This window comes from Apis cerana, linkage group LG4 (genome assembly GCF_029169275.1).
Source record: "Apis cerana isolate GH-2021 linkage group LG4, AcerK_1.0, whole genome shotgun sequence".
Taxonomy (NCBI): Eukaryota; Metazoa; Arthropoda; class Insecta; order Hymenoptera; family Apidae; genus Apis; species Apis cerana.
The window spans coordinates 355721-377341 of record NC_083855.1 but is presented as its reverse complement, the minus strand read 5'-3'; the positions used below and the strand labels follow the sequence as shown (position 1 = coordinate 377341).

Sequence of the window (21621 nt, the reverse complement as noted above, 5' to 3'; positions counted from 1 at the left end):
ATTTTTACTTGCCATGACTTTGAGGTTACGAACCAATTTAAAGAATCTTTTAAAATTTTTCATTGTCTTTTATTCGTGCTTATTGCAAAATGATTTCAACGAATAATAAAAATAATTTATGGAAATATTTTATCTAATGTATAATGTAATATTATAAAAGAGAGTCTTTTTTATCTCATTCGTACTTGTACAAGAGTAAAAATATAAAATCTCGAGGAAAATTCGCGAACAAATGGTAATATTTTTAAGAAACGAATGAAATATTAACAAAATACCCCTTCTTCTTGCTTTACTACAGATTGAGAAAACTTATTAGAAACGAGAGTTTGATCTGGCAAATTATGCTTGTATTTATTTATATTTTATAACATACTCATATTCGTTAATTTAAAAACCAAATATTATTAAAAAAATAATAATAAAAGAAGTTAGTAAAAGAATTATTTCTATATTATCGTTGTATCTCAAGTTGTATCTCAGTTATATTTACTTGAAATTTATAAAAAGTATTGATTTTATGAATAATAAAGATAGAACAAAAGTTCATAATCTATCGAACAATACATTTCTGCTTTATGAATCCAGAAACTTTGCAAAGTTTCTATTTCTCGAATATTTTACCATTTATCAAGAACTTTTGAATAATTAGATATTTTAAACAAGTAAAAGTTATTGTCTTCGTTGCAGAGTCGATAAGAAAAGAATTTTCATTCTGGAAAATTCTAATGTAAAAAGAATTTTAACAGTATTACGTTATTCGTCAATATATTTCTCCTAAATAATTTAAAATGTCAAAATCTTATCATTAACTACTTTTTTAGGTAATTACTTTTTATCGAAGATTGCTGATTTCTCAATCAGAAAACTAGTTATTCTACAATTGTACAATTATTAGAATTACATACTTGGATGCAACGAATTCTTTATTATTCCAATCACGATATTTTTATCAGGAATTTCTTTCAAAAGTCGAACAATTTACGTTTTTCATCAAATAAATAAACAGCAAAAGCAAATAGGAAATAACTTTCTCCGACTCGTACCCGAATGAATGTTCGCTTTACACGAAGCGGGATGCAATTTCCATGTACAAAAGCGGGCGAAGTTGATTACCTACGAGGCCGATACGCAATGCAGCGAAGGTGCAGTGGCATTTAACGTGTCTGTCCGCTCGGTTCAGCCGGTGCGTGCAGGCGTGTAACAGCTGGATTGTCTATAGGAAAACATATTCGATTCAATGAAAAAAGTTACTCGATAGACCGAGAGTGTATTTTATTAATATGATAATGTATGGTAAATCGATCGTATCGGAGAAAAGAGAAAAAAAAGGGAAAAAAGTATCCCGATCAAAATCAACGCAGCATGATCTTAAGACTTCTTAGTTGTATGGAAATCCTTTTTTCGAAATAATCGAACTGACAGGAGGAAGAATTTCGATGTGGACGATTAAGTGTCAGATTTTTTTTTATCCATCGAAGGAAAATTATAGGGCGCCATCCTCGTCGACTAAATCTTAATCAACGGTATTAATCGACACTTCTAATACGTATGTATATACTTTATATATTACGATTTAAATACACTGGGAAGAAAGGTGCGTTTGAGAGAATGGGAATCGTTGATAAGGAATGCGATCGGTCGCTTATGTTTTCCATGAAATGCGATTAGATATTGCACTATCGAACGAATATAAACTAGTTTTTAGTTTTTGTGGGAAGGGATTTTTAATAAGAGAGAAGTGTATTTAAGTTTGTAATTGGTCTTTAAGAAAAATAAATGTATAATTACAAGTAATAAAAATTTAATTTTAAAAATAAAGATAATAATTGATAAGATACGTAAATATCGATATTGATTTACACGACAAAATTTTTAAGATATGATACAATAATGATTTATTTGAATTATTCGATTATTAAATTTCTATATCATATTATCTGATTTAAAAAAAAAAAAGAAAGGCGGAAAATTAATTTAATCTCTAATTATTAATTATTGTTGTATTGTATTATTATATTGTGTGATAATTAATATATCTATAGTGATATGAATATAGATATAATATTTAATTTTTTCTCGTGAATCAATTATTATAAATGTTTACATACAATAGTCACAATAAATAACGTAATTCTAATTTTACCATAATTTTAATCCATAATCTTAATGCATCTCTTAAAATATAAAAATTATTCAAATTTTTATCAATCTTATTTTATTTCATATTATATAATTTGAGGTAGAGACTCTTCGATATCTTAATTAAAAATTTTATGTAATATCTCTTTGAGTGGCGTGATTCTTTGAAAATTTTGTCATTTAAACGTTCTTTGATAAAGAGATAAGTACTTAAGCTTATTCAAATGCTTTTATAAAAAAAAAAAAAAAAAAATACTTTTTCTGATCTTTTTAAAAATTACTAACGTATATTGATTCGTATTTTAAACTTAGAACTTAGCTAAACGGTAAATAAGATATTGGAGAAATCCTCTTTTTTTTGCGTTTATCGAAAAAAAAAATATGATTGCATTATATCATTATAATAAATGATATAATGGATTTTTACATATTGATAAGAAAAAAATTCAATCTATTTTTTTAAGATATCCAATATATACGATAACAAAATAATATATTATAAGCAATAAAACATTATTAACTACGACAAATAACTAATAAATATTCCTAAAAAATCTGTAAATATAGTCACATGAATGGTAATCGAAATGACTTTTTTCAGTTTAATTTACAATTAATGATAATTAATAAATAAAATGATAAATAAAATTTTTATTAATTCTACTTATTTTCTAAAAATATTCGATAACCGATACCAGTATTATATGTAATTAAAAACAAAGTTTATTTCCAATTCGAATTAAATACTAATAAATTAAATCATCTTATAACATCTCATTTTTAAGATTTAAGCAAACTACTACGCGTAAAATATATCGAAACTGTAGCGCTCTTACTTGCACATCTGTACGCATTCACCGGGTTCGTCGAACGTATATACTATCGTGTCCAGTGTATAGGACAGAGTTAATTGGTGGTAGAGACCGAGCGAAAATTAGTTCGCGAGAAAAGCGTTGCGTCGCATGGCAACGTTTGCATTTTCCGCGTTGCCGGTGGCGCTGGTTCCGTTGAAACGACGACGCCGGTAGCTTTCGGGTGATTTCGGGCAGACGTGCAGCTTTCCGCTAGTAGTGGGGATAGTTACGCGGCGTACGACTTGAGTCGGGTGGGGCGACATCACGCCGGGACGGAGCAGCACGAGATTCTTGCAGTGTCGAATCCCGCCGGTTGTCTTGTTCTTTTCGTAATCGTCATTAACTTGTTTGATCGTAAATCTCGAGCGTAAGCACGGCTCGTGTACACACGTGTCGTGTTAAAAAGTTTTCCCAATTTTCCCTTTACCGTGTGCGTATATAGATATATATATATATATAGATATATACATCTATATATATATCTATATATATACATATATGAACGTTTCGTCTGCTTGGCTTGATTTTCTTGCCTGTTCCTGACCACGTGACGTTACAGTAAGTCCGAGTTTCAACGAGTTACGTTAAAAGTGTGAATTCCAAGAGTATTCCGCTGTAAGAACATTCCGGAACCGTTTCTCTGTTCGAGAGTGAATCGATCGATCATCGCTTATTAACCTAGACTTCGGACACATTGCTCGCTTTCTTACGACGACAAAAGAAGTGGTGAGATTATCAGCTTTTATTTTGCGAGATTATTATTTCTATCATGGAGGAAGTGAACCGTAACGTTGAAAAGCGATTATCGGACCGAGAGACGGAAATGAAGATTGAGACAAAGGACGAGTCGGCATCCAGGAAAGAAGCAACGAACAGATCCGTCAATCTTGGCCAGGTTCTGCCTTTAATGCAGGTAAGCTTACGTAACTTGAAACTTGCGTTTATGTGCAAATCATGCTGATTCATGTGTCGTTGGAGCTCTATTATTCGATATAGTCTTTCGCACACGCGATTTCGAGCGTGCGCCGACGTCGTGGGTGTCATTAACCCAAAAGGAAAAGGTTTAAAACGGAAGTTTCGCATCTTTTCGACGAGCGCGTACGTTCGATCGATTCGAATTATGGCGAACCGACTAGTTCGTGGACAATTGTGTCGTGAATTTAAATATCGCGTAATGATATGCAAAATTTATTCGCGATACAGTGTTCGGTAATGTAATGATTTTCGATACTCATTGTAACGTTCTGATGTAAAACTTGATCGATGTCATTGCCGATTCTGAAAACGTTGTGTTCCGAAAGATGAATTATGCGTGTCGGCTGTATAATTGGTCGGTAAGAGTGCTTGCGATAAGCAGCGAATTTATACAAAATGATATATATTAAATTAGCATAACGGGTGTCCATACGTGATCTAGGGTGTTGGCCAATCACTGTTCTGGAATATATTAATTTGCCGTATTTTTCCGTTTAAAACGAAAGGTGTTTTTAAACACGTGATACATTTTTTCTCTTACTACACTATTACAACCCGTTGAATATTTCCAACTAACAAATAACTGTCGTTTCACCTTTATGTATTCGATATTCGCGAGCAATAAATTCATTTTTACGAAAGCTAATAAAAAAATATTTGATCGACAAGCATTGTACAAACGATGTCATATAGAAGAATATTACACGTACAAAGTCGATTCGTAAAATCGATCGATTTGGTCTATTTCGAGTTGATAAGATAGTAATAGTATTAGTCGATTATGAAACATACTTCCTTCTCGAAGCTTTTTAACGAGCTCATGTTTCCGTTACATACACCCACGTGATAATTTCTCTTAATCTTATTTTGTTCGAAATGACGTCATTTTAACTGGCCGTCTCGAATCAGAAGGATCACTTCCGGAGCAATGGCACGAGTATCGATTGGTCGACACGCCTGAGACAAGGTGCGGATTGTGTAGGATGCGACATTGCTCTCTCGATACCGTCATGTACAAGAATTCGAATTCTGTTAGAACCCATTAGAATGTGATATAAATTACGCAATTATGTATGTATCTATGTTTGGCTTCGAATTTTAAATTGTTGGCATTGTGATATGACATCGAGCATACGATAATTGTAAAAAACGAACTGTAAAAAAACAAACTGATATTGAACAAATTATGTTTTTGTATTAAGTTTATGATAATGTTAGTTGCTTATGACGTTAGAAATAATTTTCTTGATAATTGGCGGGTATGTGCAAAAGAAAGAAGATAATATCGCAAGTGTGTTTTTATTTTTACAATTTTTTTTTTTTCATTATTTTCTCTGCAATTTTTTTCTAGCATTTATTAATCCACATAATATTTATCTATATTGACAAATTGTTTCGTCAATATTACATTTTTTTCCATGCATTCGATATTTATATATTCGAATTTTGATGGATCGGTCTTAAATTTTACAAATGGTTTTCACGATAACTAATCGATCGTGCGCAAAAGAGAATTTGTTTAAATACTATTGAAAAGGAAATCACGGTAAATATCGATATATGTTTTTTTTTTTATAAATATGGAATAATACAACGACTAAGTATAATGTTGTATTACGTCGATTATTCGAGAAAATGTAAGAAAAAGTTACAAAGCCGATATCTTCATCTGTATATTTGTTATATTAATTTCTTTCTAGAAAAATTTTATAAATATTGCAGCGTGTCAATATTTATATTTGAAGTTATTTTTTAGCTGAGAAAAATTTTTTCTAATGTTTTGTATAATCATTGATCATTCATTACCGTTACGATCGCCTTAATTGTTCTAAATGTTCAGAAACAGCATGTGTGCAATGTTCATTGAAGTTGATACATCTTTACTTCAAATTATTGTATATGGAGCGTATACGGAGAAATAAATAATAACGAAAAATATAAAAAAATGCAGGATTTGATTATTTTAAAGTATAAATTTTAAAATAAAATAAAAATTTGTAATAAATGCTTAATGATTTTTTCAATTTTAACAATATCATGCTAGTTTTTGTTTAAAAAAAATTTTATTTCATTCATTTCATCATTAAGACAAGATTTCAATTGAGAAAGCTTGAAAATAGTATACTTTTTTTTTTATTATTTTTCTTATTTTATATTCCGGATAAAAACATATTTATTATTTTTAGTTTTTTATGAATTTGATTTGTCATCACAAGACTCTTTAGATTGAAACATGAATTTAAAGTTATAAAGTTATATTTCTTTTGATCACTTTTAACGATAAAAAAGAAATTCATAAACATTCTGACTTTTTTTTTCAAGTTAAGGAGATTAAAATAATGGAAATATAGAATTAATTTTATCCATAATAAAAGTAACTTCAAAGCGATATATTTTAATTTAAAAAATCCTACGATGATAAATTAATTTCGATTTTATAAAAAAGAAAAAAAAATTATTTCTTACAATTAATTATTCAACGTTAATATACAAAATATGTAAGATAAACATTAATAAATAACGATACTAGAATAATATTAAATATGATAAACAACAAACAAATCTATTTATATATTCCATCATTAATATTTTCTTCATATTTATGGAACATATTTTGATCGTTTGAAAGTGCAAAACTTGTACAAAATTGTAAAAGTATAATATTTTTTTCACAGATTAAAATCTTTTTTTAATGATAAAGGCTTTGAAAAGAAGAAAAGTGTGTGCGATATTAGGAGAAGAAAAATTGAAAATTATTTTTTAATTCTCAATCGAGATGCTGATTTTTTCTACCATAATATAATAGAAATATAAGATTTTACCATGATTTTAATCCATATGTAGTGATAAGATTTTTAATTTTTAATAATAATAATAATAATAATAAATTAAATAAAATAAATATCAAAATAATCTTTTACAACAGTTGCGTTTTTTGTTTTTATTATTATTTTTTTATTTGATAGATGTTTTGTTTCTGCTGTGAAAGAAATTTTTTGAGCGTATATACTTCAATGAATTTAGTCTAAATTTTTTTGCAATTTTTACCTAAGGAAGATATATTATTGTGTAGTAATTATTATTTCAGAATAGTAATAGCGGTTTCAATTATTTTGTGTTTTTGATCGTGAATGAGGAAATTATATAATAATAATATGAACCACTTGATATTTTAATAAATAATCAGATGCCAAACACCGAAGAAAGATGTTTCGAAACTATGGATCCAATGCTTGTCCAATGTTATCGTTAATAATTTATTAATAATATCACATATATTCATAATTTTACGATATAATTTTTCTTAAAAATTACTATTCGAATTTTAATACGTCTAATTTAAAAGACAACATGTTATATTTACGTAACATATTTCGTTATAAAATTTTTTAAAGTCATTTGTTCGATTTATTTGTACATATCTAATTCAAAATTTGTAAATAAAAAAAAGACACAAAAACTATCTCACATTCTTTTTCTTTCTATTGTAAATCGTTTCTATTAACTAAGTAGGTAGATGATTAAAAAAAAGGAAAAGATTGTAAATTTTGATTTTTTTCTAAGAATATCAATTGACACATATTTTTTCATACGAAACGTTTAATAACGAGGAAAAATTCTTTTAAAAATCACCATTTTTTTATAGCAGGTACTTTTTAAACATATATGTATATCTATGATAATATATTCACGATAAGATATTTACAAGCGAGAGAACATAGTACTGAAAATATGTATATTTACGTAAACCGATAAAAACCTATTTACATTTAGGCATCATGTCGTTCGTATGTCTCGTTAGTTTACTTTCTAAATAATAGTTTCATTTATTTACCTAAAATTCGGAAGAAGGTTGCGATCGATATTGTTTCACTACGGAAAAGGTTAAACTTTTTTTTTTTCCCCCTCATCTAAATATACTACTTACTACTTTCTGCGTGAAAATATAATCTCGTAAAAAAATTTCACGAAATTTTTGCTCCTATTTTTTTTTTCGCGTGCATTTAATAAATTGATAATGCAAAATTTGTTTATATCAAAACAACTTCTCCGTGTCATAGGTTATCAACAGCTCGCATTGATCGATAGAAATGAAACTTCTCGAGTCGGCAAAAATATTATTTTCTGATTTATACGTATTGAAAAGAGCGTCGAAATATATCTTCGATATAAAAAACATTTTTCAAATGAGCGAAATAATATTTTCTCTAAAAATTCTTTATTTATTTTCCAAACTTTTCAATAATAAGCAAGAAACAATCGTTAAAGATATAATTCTCGTTCCAATTCAAAAATGACAATTCAAATCGTGTACAATCCTACTTTTATACGCAAAGGGAAAAAAGAAAAATATTTCTTTGTATTCGCAAACTTATATATATCATAAATTGATAAATTCATTTTCTTTATAATATTCTTCTACGTAATAATATTCACATAATTTGCCGAATGATGAATCGAATCTTCTAGTTTATGTCATCTTTCGATTTATCAATAATTCGATTAATTCTGATAAATAACGACTCGTACGAACTCTCAAGGTGGACGTATATCTCGGTTATAATTTATCACTAAACCGCTGCTAAAATGATCTTCACACATTTTCGATTACCGAGCAGAATATATACACACACACACACATACACAGACACATGTTCACGTGTTTATTCAGAGAACAGCTGTTACGAACGATGCTTAACTAACTGGTCGTGTTTTTCGTGTTCATCGTATACTTATCAACTTTTATTAATAACGTTCGCGAATATTCCAACCGTTTCAACTTCTCTGAAGTCGTCGAATTAATTAACTCGAGACTGCCGATCGCGCCGCTGAACGATTACGTAACTTACCCTGAAATAACATTTTTATATCCTATACGATGTAACCTTTTATTGTTTCAAGAATACGTCACGTTCAGGGAACTTATCGCATAAGATTATGATATTTTTCTGATTTTCCATCGAGGATTGACCAAGAATTTTTGATCGATCGATCGATCTTTCCTCGATAGAATGTAATAATACGTTGTTTGTCGCGATATGTGGAAGAAAAGGTTCTCAAAATTGCACGAGAAAGATTTTCGTAAGGTTAATACAATTATACAAAAGAGTAATTCAGATTTTACCGGGATTAAAAATTGTCCTGTCAAGACAAATTATTTATATACGTCGTTTATTATCCAGTGATCAAAATTTGTGCAAGCAATTGGAAAAATATATCGATTCAGCTCTTTATTACGATTAAAAATTTTTATTCCACGTTGAGATGTATTATATTTATTTCATTTCGGGATAATACTCAATTTGACATTCAGATTATTCAACTTGGCGTCATATCGTAAACAAACAAACTCCTTTGAAGCGAAATATCAATGGATTAATCTACCTATAATTTCTCTTGCACGCATCGATCAATGTCCTCGGCCACCGCCAATCGTTCATCACGTGTCGCTTTAAAAGACCGAAAGTGATTGGTCCTTTCGTCCGCTGTTTAAAATTCCTGGTGTACGTTGCGCCGGAAACGCAAAGTTGGTCGTCTTTCGGTATATGCATACGTTATACATTCAAGTGGAACGCACCGGTAAGAAAAAGTGTGACCGGAAGTTGAGAAGATGATCCAGTGAAAGCTTCTTCGATATTCCTTGCTTGATTGCTGTGTATAATCGGCATACGATAACGACCGACTCCTCGACTCTTCTTTCCAAGATTGGAGAGAGACGTTCATTTTGTTGGCGCGAAAAAAAGGTAATGATTCGTCGAGGATGAATTGGAGAAAGGACTACGAAGTGACTACGAAAGAGAAAGAGAAACTTTGTAATTATCGGTGTTTTCGTATATTTAATCGAACATCGCGTTTAAATCTTGCGCAATATTTCTTTTTATTACAACGCAGGATTCCCAACACGAACGTATTTTCTCTTGCGTTTTCCAAAGAAGAGGAAGAACGACTTTGTAAAGCGATCGAGAGTTTCCTTTTTTCCCCAAACAACACGTCACCTTTCTCTTCCATCCGTCAATCGTTATCTCTACGAAGCGTTTATTTTAACAGGCGCGTTGCGTCAACGCTTGATCCAACCACTTTGTTGCCACGTTGAAAAAACTTTTTTAAACCGCCCACGTGCAGACATTCTTCGATACAGTTACCCGTCTAGATCGATAACCGGACTGATCTTTAAATAGAATAACGTTTTGTCACCGAGAATGAGGGTCGGTGATCGTACGTGAAAGTAACGAGAACGAAGAAAAGGTTAAGCGAAAGGTAGAACCGCTTTGGTTTACCCAAGCAACCACGGCTCGCCGTTGCGAATTCAACGGGCTTTAAATGGAGTTCAGCCTTATCAAGTGACGCGATTCCTTGGCATAATCCAACGTCACAGTCTGTCCATTAATATCCATCTCTTTCCCTGTTTCATTAACGTCGTATTTGATCGCCATCCCACGATAGCCTCTCGATCATTAGTTTTAATTATCCGTTTATTAGCGAGCAATCCAAGAGTTTCCAGAAAAATGATTCCTGAAAATATTTCAGAATTCAAGAGACGCCCGAATAATCGTTTTTCGTATAACTTTTTGCAAATACTTCTCATTGTTGCTATCGACACTTCGTATAAAGAATATCGTTGAAATTATTTGGATCTGAATGCTTCAAAGTTGTATCACTTTCTTAAAATAAACGTTCGCACGTATATTCTTCTTTATTCTATTTTTAAGCGATTCTTTCCAACATTTTTCTGAAAATTTTTGTATTCTTCAATGTTCTGCTTTAAATTTATGTATATCGTACACTTTTTACGTATATTCATAAGAAGAAATGTAAGATTGTCGGATTTTGGAAAAGAATTCTATGGAATTTCTCCTGGAATTTCTTTTTCTTATCCTATGATTATATCATTACGGTTATTTGGAATACTACGCGATGATAACGAACGTTGATAATGAAATTGCATTCGTAATTTTGTTATAAACAAAATTATGTGCTTCTGAAATTATTAAACTTTTATTTGGAACATGTTTTTATAAATAGTTTATAAATAAATATTTGAGTGGATTCATTTAAATGGGACATTTCTGTTTGATCGATCATTTTTTTGTAAGATATTATACGAATCAACCAACTGTTACACACATTTATAAATATGTAGGAGTTTATTTTTAAATGCGTAGAACTTTAGATGATTTAAAACTTATTTGGTTCAAAAAATATATTTTTTTATTATTATTAATATTAAGAGATAAATAAAATCATGGTAAAATCATGCAAAATTTTTATAATACATCTTTCTTTCAATAAATTCATTCATTTACGAATAAAGATCATTCTATTTATGGCAATCTTTTCTTTTTTACTATTAAGGAATTTTAGTAATTTTAATATTTTAATCTAGCGATTTTATAATTTTAAATTTCTAAATATCAGTGCCCTGAATTTATGTCTTTTTTACTATTGTATGTTTTTTTACGTGGTATTTAAAGCCATTAAAAAAATACTTTATTGTTTTACAATCTTTTTCTATCTTTGCTCTTAATCATTTTTTATTATATTAATATCATTGTCAAACGTTTATCAGCTAACGTTGAAGAATATACGTACAATAATCAAAATTCATGAAAATTTGAATTAATTTTATCCGTATATTTTGTTTATTCAACGATTATTCGATAACGAAATATATAACGAAAATTTACAAAACTTGGATGTCGTTTCTTGTGATCCATTCAAATATAAACAATTCGATATATATTCCCGTTATCAACCTTCTTAATTAAGAGCGATCCCTCATTGCACTCTCTCCTTGCCTCCAGCCTCCTCCATTAATTAAATCATCTTTACATTTGCACCGAATTCATCGAACGGTCCGTCTTTGATCTCATCTTTTCAAGAAGAAAGATCGAGTAGCGCTTTCACTTTCGCAGCTCGCTCGAAAAATCGATCGTTGGAGCGTCGACTCTCGTTCCTACGAGTGGAATTAGTGTCGAGGAACGAGGCGATGCCACTCGTGTGACCGTTCGCGAAAATAGAAGCCCGCGGTCAAATGCGCGAAGAGGATCGCATAGAATAGCGCGCTAGTTAAGGTCAGGATATTTCTGGGCGTGGATGAAAGTAGCGTGCCGCATCTCGCGAAAATCGAGCATCGTTTCGAACGTTAATTGTGTTAGTAGGTGAAACTAATATCGTTTTCGCGATACGAACTTTCTTTCTTTCGATTTCGTTAATTTGCTTCCGTCGAAAATCACGATTACTTTTAAAATCTTAAAATATTGTCGGAATTCTTTTTAATCACTCTGTCTAAGCACTCTTCGATATTTAAATTTATCAACGTTAATTTTATTAAATAACATCGCAATATTTTCGATAAAATGGTACATTCTGCAATTTTAAATATTTAAATTGAAATATATACAAATATAAAATTTAATGTAAAATTAAATTATTATAAACTAATTCGAGAAAAGTGTTAATATTATAAATACAAATAAATAATGACTAATCCGAAGTGATGAATAAATTTTTATTTTTCTCACATTTCCAGTTCCAAGTGCAAAATCTAAAGTAAAAAAAAAAAGTACCATTAGATAATTTTTATCGTGATTCTTTCTAAATAAAATGTAGATGAATAATAGATAGTTACAAAAATTAAAAAGAAATAATTCGACCTTCTCTCTTCGCAATGATTCCTCGTTACATAATTAATTTACGATTTACGTGCCACGAAGCACGGTTTCATTTATCGTGCAGATATCGCGATAACCTTATTAATCGGTCATTTTATTATACCGGAAACGTGCTATTCAAAATTTCAATTCTTTTCCACTTTATCTGATATTACAGTACTTTATAAGTTCTGAAAATGAAAAAGTGCAACGGTGGATTTTGCGTCAAGAATTATTCGTGTACGAATCGTCGTACGAGACAAATAATTTTCATTTATTTTTACAAGAGAATCGAATAACTTTTTCTCTTTTCTTTTTTTTTCGTAAAGTGTGGAGAAATTATTTCTCGTAACTTAAAAGTGGATCTCTTTTTACGAAGAATTTACTACTTTTATGCCACAATTTGTCGAACAATACTTAAGCGAATATACCAAGTTAGATATTTATTTGTTTATTTATAGGTGTATTATTATAGATACATTTATTTTTGTTTAAAATCAACGAGCTATATTCTCGAGTATAATTAAGATACATTTTTTTAGTTGTTTTACGTAACTTTATTGCGTAACCAAATAACTCTCTGATATAATCGAGACAAATCATCGTTCCTGACTAAAATTCAGAGAATTCTTTCGACGTTTTATGATTCCAAGATTACCGTAACTATTACCCGCTTTCAGCAAAATCTGAAATCATATAGCGTATAAAAATGTACATTTATTTATAAATTATTTTTTGCTATTTCTTATGACAGTTTTTTAAATATTTGCGATATACTTTACGTTAAAAGTAAAAACAATTCGTTTTTAAAACAATTTGATTATTTAAGATGCGTCATTCGAATTATATATCTGTGTGAAAATAAAATACTTTATTTCGTTTTAAAATCGGTAAATTAATTAAAATTCAAATTATTATCCATTAACTTAAAAATTAATACAATTAAATTCTAAATTTAATGCACTTTTACGCTAAAATAATAAATTTATTAATTAATTCATTTATAAATAATTTAAAAATTAAAGTCCTTTCCTACAATTAATTTTATTTTTATTATAGATAGAAACCAATCTCGTAACGACAAATTATTAAATAAAAGTTGATCTATTTTGAATCGCTACAAATTATAATAGTTAAAATTTTGAAGAGATATTTCTTTCTAGATATAAAAAATTATCTTTTTAAACAGCACGATATATTTTTGATTTCATAATTGCATGATTCGTAATTGGTATTCGTAGATGAGTTCTATGATCTTAAAAAAATTTTAAATCTTGATCATAATTGATCCATAGGAACGTTAACGTTTAGATGTAAAATTTAGATTAACAGGATCGAGTAACGATAATATTTGCGCTGTCAATGAATTGTTAGAGAATAAAAATTATCAGAAATATTCAACAAAAAAATTGTACATCAGACCTCTTGTTCACGTATTTGTATTTATAATAAATATTTAAATTTTATGCCATCTTTATAAAAAAATTTTGCTTTTTTGAATAAATTTTATGGATATTTTATAGTAACTCACTGTAAATAATTATCATTATAGAGGTATAAACAAATTAACGAAGAGATAAAGATAATTTTATTTTCTTCTTGTTTGAAAGGAACAGCAAAAGATTTTTGAATATTTGAATTTTCTTACGGTCATTTTACATCGAATTAATCATTTTTTTCCTCGATATCTTTTTTACTCGATTTTATTCAAATTAAAGTATAATTCACGTGAAATTGGGAGTGAAAGGGAAAAGAAAGAGAAAGGAGAGATTAAGACATTATTTTTCTGACTTCATATTTGTTTAAAAATTCTACCTCGAAAACTATATTCCATCGATTTATTTTTCTTCCTCTTTTTTCATTTTAACTAGAAAAAAAAATAATCCTTTTAAATATATTTTTTTCAGATGGTAAAATTATTTTTTTAATATTCAAAATTATAAACAAATTTTTATCCTTCAATTTTAAATCATATGTTTAAAAGATCAAAAATAACACTGTTATATATAAAAATAATTGTATATTTATATATTATATGGTAATATTATAATATATTTTGAATAGTTTCTTTTCTATATAAGGGAAATAGGTTAATTTTGATAATTTTATATTTTGATAATGAAATCTTCCATGAAGGTTTGCTAATCATTATTATTCTATATGTGCTGTTTTAGTACAATCTATAAAATTGTGTAGTTTTGTTATCATTTTACTGTCATTTGAAATGTTTAAAATATTCAAAAATCAAAAATAACATTATTATATATAAAAATAATAGTAATATATATATATATATTTGTATATTTATATATTTATTTATATATTATATGGTAATATTATACCATATAGTAATATATATACTTTAAATAGTTTCTTTTCTATGAAATAGGTTAATTTTGATAATTTTATAATGAAATGTTCCATGAACGTTTGCTAATCATTATTATTCTATATCTGCTGTTTTAGTACAATCTATAAAATTGTATATTTTTATATTTATATATTATATGGTAATATTATAATATATATAATTTGAATAGTTTCTTTTCTATGAAATAGGTTAATTTTGATAACTTGATAATGAAATGTTTCATGAAGGTTTGCTAATCATTATTATTCTACATCTGCTGTTTTAGTATAATCTATAAAATTGTGTAGTTTTGTTACCATTTCAGTGTCATTTGTAAAGTGCAATCGTTTAAAATATTCAAAAATCAAAAATAACACTGTTATATATAAAAATAATATTATAAATAATATTATATAAAAATAATAGTAATATATATATATATATTTTTATATTTATATATTATATGGTAATATTATAATATATATAATTTGAATAGTTTCTTTTCTATGAAATAGGTTAATTTTGATAACTTGATAATGAAATGTTTCATGAAGGTTTGCTAATCATTATTATTCTACATCTGCTGTTTTAGTATAATCTATAAAATTGTGTAGTTTTGTTACCATTTCAGTGTCATTTGTAAAGTGCAATCGTTTGAAAAATATTCGACATTGGAAAAAATGTTTCAAATAAAAATTACTTCGCTTCTTATGATGACCCCTTGAAAAAAAGTCATCTTAAAATCTCTAAAAGACATTCATCTAAATAAAATTTTTTACTATTGCAAAATAATATGCCATAAAATGAGTTTTTTCTACTTGAAACATTTATTTCAATAATAAATAATTTAGAAGACAATTGTAATTAATAATTGATGATTCATTTCAAATGGGATCAGTTTGTATATTTATAGAAAAATTTTATCAAATCATTCTTAATTATTAATTATTACATTTTAGTAATTAAAATTGTAACATGTTTTTTCGTTACAACTGTTATTTATAAAATAAATTATTACTCAATGGCACGAATAACAAAACTTTTGTAAATCTTATCTTTTATTTTTTAAATTTAAATCTTTCTTTTAAATAAAAAGTATATATTATATCCATAAGTTATGTTTAGAATATTAAAAACTTACTTTTGAAAATAACTTTAATATTTACATTTTTTTTAAACAATCTAATAAATAGAAATCAATTCTAAATTTATCATTATATCATTCGAGCAAAGAAATTTCTTATTTTTTCAAGTACTATCCCATATCGTATTAAAGGAATAAATGATAATCGAAGGTCGATAATGAAGAGTAGGTTGAAAATAAATATACTGTTTTGAATTTATTTCGTTTTAGTAGCGTATAAGCGGGTATTATCGTACAGTAAAATATCCATGAAATATAAATTTAGCGTAGACTATTATCATTGAGCAATTCTCAGAACTCATTAGTATAGAAATAAGAGAACAAAATTACTAAATAAAAAATGTTCAAAATAAAAAATTTTCTCTTTAAAAAGATAAATTATTAAATAGAACAAAAATTGGATCGATATGATACGTATGATACATATTCGTCATTTTTTTCTATCATGCGTCTAAAACGTAAATTGTCTCCATTTCTATCATCAATGTTTAAATAACGTAGGCCAAGATTTGGATCCAAAATATTCGTGTAAAATCATTCGAAGAACGTGATAAATTTTTCGATCGATTTGGAAAATGCAGATCGTAGTGGTTCACAAACTTAAAATCTGTAAATTAATTTCAAAAAAGAGTCTCACCTTCTGCTTAAGTAAATTTAAAAATCATGATTCTTCTGAAAATTTATAGTATATTAGAATTATTGTATTCTTTCTCTGTTTGTTCCATTTTTTCTTTTTATTTCTTTGGAATTATTTGCGTGGAGCTATTTTTTTAAAATAAAATTATGATCTTTATATATTATTTTCATTGTTGATTTTCATATAACCTTGAATTTAATAATTCAATTCATAAAAATAAAGTAACGTGAATAATGAAACAATGATTATGATGGAAAAATTTATTTTGATAAATACTCAAAATAATTTTTTATCCATAATTTTACTACATTTATTTATAGAAAATATTCTAATAAACTATTCTCTATTAAATATATTTCTTATAACAATCTCTGTATAATGTTTCTTATAAATTGTAAACACTGACATAAATTTCGTTTCGGTTCAAATTAAATATTCATTATGATTCATTTGAATTAGATTGTATTATTTCTGTCAAACAATATTATTATTATATAAGCAGAAATAATTGAATTTATCATAAAAGAATTCTGTATTCTATTTCAATTATATTTAGAAGGACATTCTAAGAAAAATTATTTTCAATAAGACATAATTGTCATTCTAAAGGGAACAATAAAAACTCGTTATTGAGAAGAATGTATCGATAAAAATTATTTTAAACGTTTTCAAAACAAATTCTTCTTTCGGTTATAATTTCAATATTTGCATCGATATTTAATATTTTTTATTCTATTTAAAAAATCACGAACAAATATTTTCCTTTGACATTATTAAATATACGTGGAAGTGCGTACAAATATATAAGGTATAAGGTAATTGTTTGTGAAAAGATAAGAAAAAAATAAAATACAATTTTTTTCATTTCGAAAAAAAGAAAAACAAGTTTGAAAAATTTTTAAATACAAACGAAATTGACTTTTCGATCGCATACGAGTAAATTTCAAAACTTATTATACGCATAAAAAATAATGTGAAATAAAATTTTATCGTTTAATTTATTATTTTTGAAAACTAATTTTTAAACGTAATAAAATTAACTCTACATTTATCGCATGATTTTCGTACATTTTTTCCCTTTTATCGTTTTACAAGATATCGTCTCGTACATAACTTTACTCTAATGAAAAAGCCGCCATAATTATTTACAAATACAAGTTATCCATTGTATTAATGATACACAATCTTCGAAGCATATCTATCGATCCGGAAACGTTTCTAGAATCAATATCTCCAATATCGTATGAATCGTTTTATTATTTCCTGTGCAAACGATTCACGTTGGTCGTGGCATGGTGAAATTTGCAAATATGCTTCAACTTTTATTTCTATATTTTTTAATTTCGCACATAAATTTTTTTATACGCAAAAATGTGAAAAATTTCTCAAATCTTTCAAATACAATCGTGGAAATTCGTCTAGGGATTTTCATGTTTCGCAATGATTTTGCTACGCGGAATTATTTATCTCGTGACAAGAATCGGGTAATACTTTCTATACCGGGTCGTACAGTCCATACTATTTCCTGCTGGCCAGCACTGATGCTGTATTCATGGGGCAATGACCCATTGATCCCATGGGAGAGTTTGCATCGTCGTAACTCGCGCATAGCTCGAGCCGCATCGATTTGTGGAAATGATTAAGGGAGTCGGGGCGCTAGTTATTTCCATTTCCAGATGGGGAGTAATTAAACTCATAATGAGAAGAGTGTCGAAATTGGCGATAAATATGCACGTTCTCTCGAAAAGAGTGAAGATGCGTAATTATGTGCGAGTAGAGATATTAATTTAATATTTTAACGTTCAATTTCCTTTTGCTAAATTTGTATAAAAATAAAAGTAGATAAAGCATCATTGAGATACGTATGAATAGATATTTAAAGGACTTTTAAATTATATAATTAAGTATTAATGATCCTGATACTTGAAGTGAATTTTATGAATAAATTGTAAATATTCCATTGTAAATTTTCCATTCCGATATCGAATTTCGTTTCTAAAGAGCGAGATAAGTATTCTTTCGATAGAGCCGTAACTCGAAAACGAGATCAAATGAGATATATATTCGTGTGAACTTTTTCTTATCCACTGAAGTGATTCTTCGAAAAAATATTTCGTTCAATGGTTGGTTCGAAGATTATTCGTTTCGACTTGGACAATAATTCGATAACATAAACGATTCGTTAAAGATTTAAAAATTGCCTACATCCATTAAATCTGAATCTAATTTTTCTAACGTTAATCTTGCCTCGTAAAATTGTCTGGGAAGCAGAGAACGCAAGAAAACGTTTCTACCATTTAAGGGGGCGTAATATTCACAGTTGATGAATAGAAACGAAAAGATGAAAAGAGTCACAGATTTTATCCCACCAGGAAAAAGTGTGGGGAATAAGAGAGTGGAATAATATGAGCAGACTAGCCAGTTTTTTTTTTACGACCACTTAAGATCATGGATTGCAAACAAATTGTTGAACAAGCATGGTATAACGAGTGGATTTCATAGGATGATTGGATAATAATTGGTTTACTTACCTAGTGGAACACATTGCCGAGGCTCGAGTCATTCGATATCCTGAGAGCATTGGATAATAATGAAATCGGAGTGAAAGCGCGAAATAATTACATCATGATTTTTAAAATCCTTTCTCGTATTACCTTTCATGATCATCCTCCATTTACCTTTTCGTGATATACGAGAAAATGTTGTTTTGCATGGAAATAATATTGCAATAACGCATTGTCTCGAATAAACCAGTTGCATGACTATTTCGCGAGTTTATTCCTTTTCTTAAAAATAACGAAATGGAACTTGTAATGTATACTTGAGCAGATCTGGTTTCGTTTATAAGTCTTCGTGGATACTTTAATTTAGGAGAAATAGGTGTGAACTTTTAGTAAATATTCGAGCAATTTCTTTACCGAGGATGATAAGTATTTAAAGATAAAAAAAATAATTAATGAATATTCAATAACTCTTTGCATGCCATAATTTATTAATATTCTCTGTCTTTCAATTTTAAAATTGAAATTATCAGAGATCGCTGGAATTATTAAAATTATTTCAATGTCTAAAGAAAAGGCAAAATATTAAGCCTTTTGTGACGTAAAATTTGTAGTTTGAAAAGATGAAATTTTTACAATTCAAAACTTTAAACATAGATTATGTATTATTTTTATAAGATGCGTAATTATAATCAGTTGCAAAAATATTTATATTAGTATTCTAGTTTACAAGAAAAATTTAAAATTTCCTTAAATATATAAAATCAATTTTTTTTTATATTTTATATATTTTTTCAACTGGAAATATTTTTCATAGCTATTGAGCATTAAAATTTATATACAACTTAATACTTGCGTTTTGCGATTATAAAAACTTTTGTTAAACTTGGTTTGAATCACAAAGTCACACTACGATGGTAGCGTTGGGTATGTGCCGCCAACCAAATACGAACAAGTCAAACCAACTGTCGAGAAAAGTGTGTCGAGTTTTATAATTTATTTATTGTTGGCGATGTAATTCGATATAGTGTCTTTATCGATAAACAAATTCTTGTTCTATGTTCGTTTCTTTTTTTTTTTAATATACGATGAACTTGTTCATTTTCGACGGCGGCACGTAGCCATCATTACCGTCGCGACTAGATTATATGCTCCGTGATTGGCCAACGTTTTTGTTAATAATTCAAAGCCGTAACGAAGGTTTTTGCAAAGGAAAATATTGCTTGAAAATTAAATTATCTCAGGAATCTTAAGACAGATTTTTCCACATTTTTTAAGATAATCTACATGTATATCGTGTATAATACAGATCTTAATATACGTATTTATTATAAAATTTCAGTTTAATTGAATTATCGCTATTATTTCCATAGCAATTTATATTGAATTAAATTAAAAGGTAAGGTAAAATTTTAATAGATATATAAATGATCAACAATTTGCAAAAAACTTTTTTTCCGTGATAATAATGTTCGATTACATACAGCAAAAATAACAAATAACGAATCGACATTAACAATTTTTCTACCAATTTTTAATTCGTTAATCGTGTAGCACTTTTATAAATTAAAATCACGTAACATTTAAACCAGTATTTTTAGTATATAACTATATATCTGAAATGCGTTATAGGTTAAAAATAAGTGTAAATATTTATTATTATTTTTTTATTAAAATTAAATTCTAAAACAACATTACTCACAATATAATAAATTTAAAATATAATAATCGAATTTCTACTATTATTTTAGACTCGTTGTAAATATTTTACCGTCAAAAACTCCGTTTCCGTTGGAACTTGCCAAAGCGACGATATTCCCTGTTTTGCCGACCTTGCTGGAGCCGGTTCGAGCCCATACTAATTTATTTCCTGACTACAGATTTGCAAATGTAGCTATCGTGATACGATAATGTTTTCAAACATTGTTATCCAAATCACGCGTGTTACACGTGGCATACATTAGCACGAATCCTTATGTCGACGATTAAAATGAATATCTCATGGAATGAAAAATCTGTATAAATACCAAAATATCAAGAAAACGATATTATTATTCATTTGTGGAAAGAGATTATGTAGAATTAGTTATTCATCAATGGAAAAGATTTTGAATAACGAATAATATTTTATCTTTGTAATAGAGAATCATGCATTTTAATTTATAAATGAATTTTTCAAATTTTTCGTTATTCGAAATATGTTTTAAATGTGGAATATTTATTTTGCTAATAAGTACATACATCGAAAAGATTAAAATTTTTTTTTTAATAGAATCATATAACTTTTAATTTATCTATCGATGTAGAAAGATATTATAAAATGGTACTAAACTATTTATATTAAAAAATTGTTTATTCACTTTAAAATTT

At 27.8% G+C, this 21621-nt stretch overlaps 1 protein-coding gene and 1 long non-coding RNA gene across 4 annotated transcripts in view; one reads left to right on the top strand and one right to left on the bottom strand.

The window, feature by feature from the left end:
* LOC107998619 (terminal nucleotidyltransferase 5C) overlaps positions 1 to 21621 on the top strand; it is a 131649-nt gene that overhangs the window by 494 nt on the left and 109534 nt on the right. For 2 of the 3 annotated variants that reach the window (XM_062073472.1, XM_062073473.1), the window contains exon 2: positions 3553 to 3906. In XM_062073472.1, the coding sequence (XP_061929456.1) occupies positions 3763 to 3906 (144 nt within the window). In that variant the 5' untranslated portion in view covers positions 3553 to 3762. Of the gene's footprint in view, positions 1 to 3046; positions 3422 to 3552; positions 3907 to 21621 lie in introns of those variants that run through there. The other variant, XM_028667106.2, reaches the window with a different exon arrangement.
* LOC133665929 (uncharacterized) lies at positions 54 to 21295 on the bottom strand. Its single transcript, XR_009829392.1, has 3 exons — positions 21023 to 21295; positions 19282 to 19321; positions 54 to 1213 (listed from the first exon to the last, which is right to left on the bottom strand). It is a non-coding gene; the product is annotated as an uncharacterized LOC133665929 (long non-coding RNA).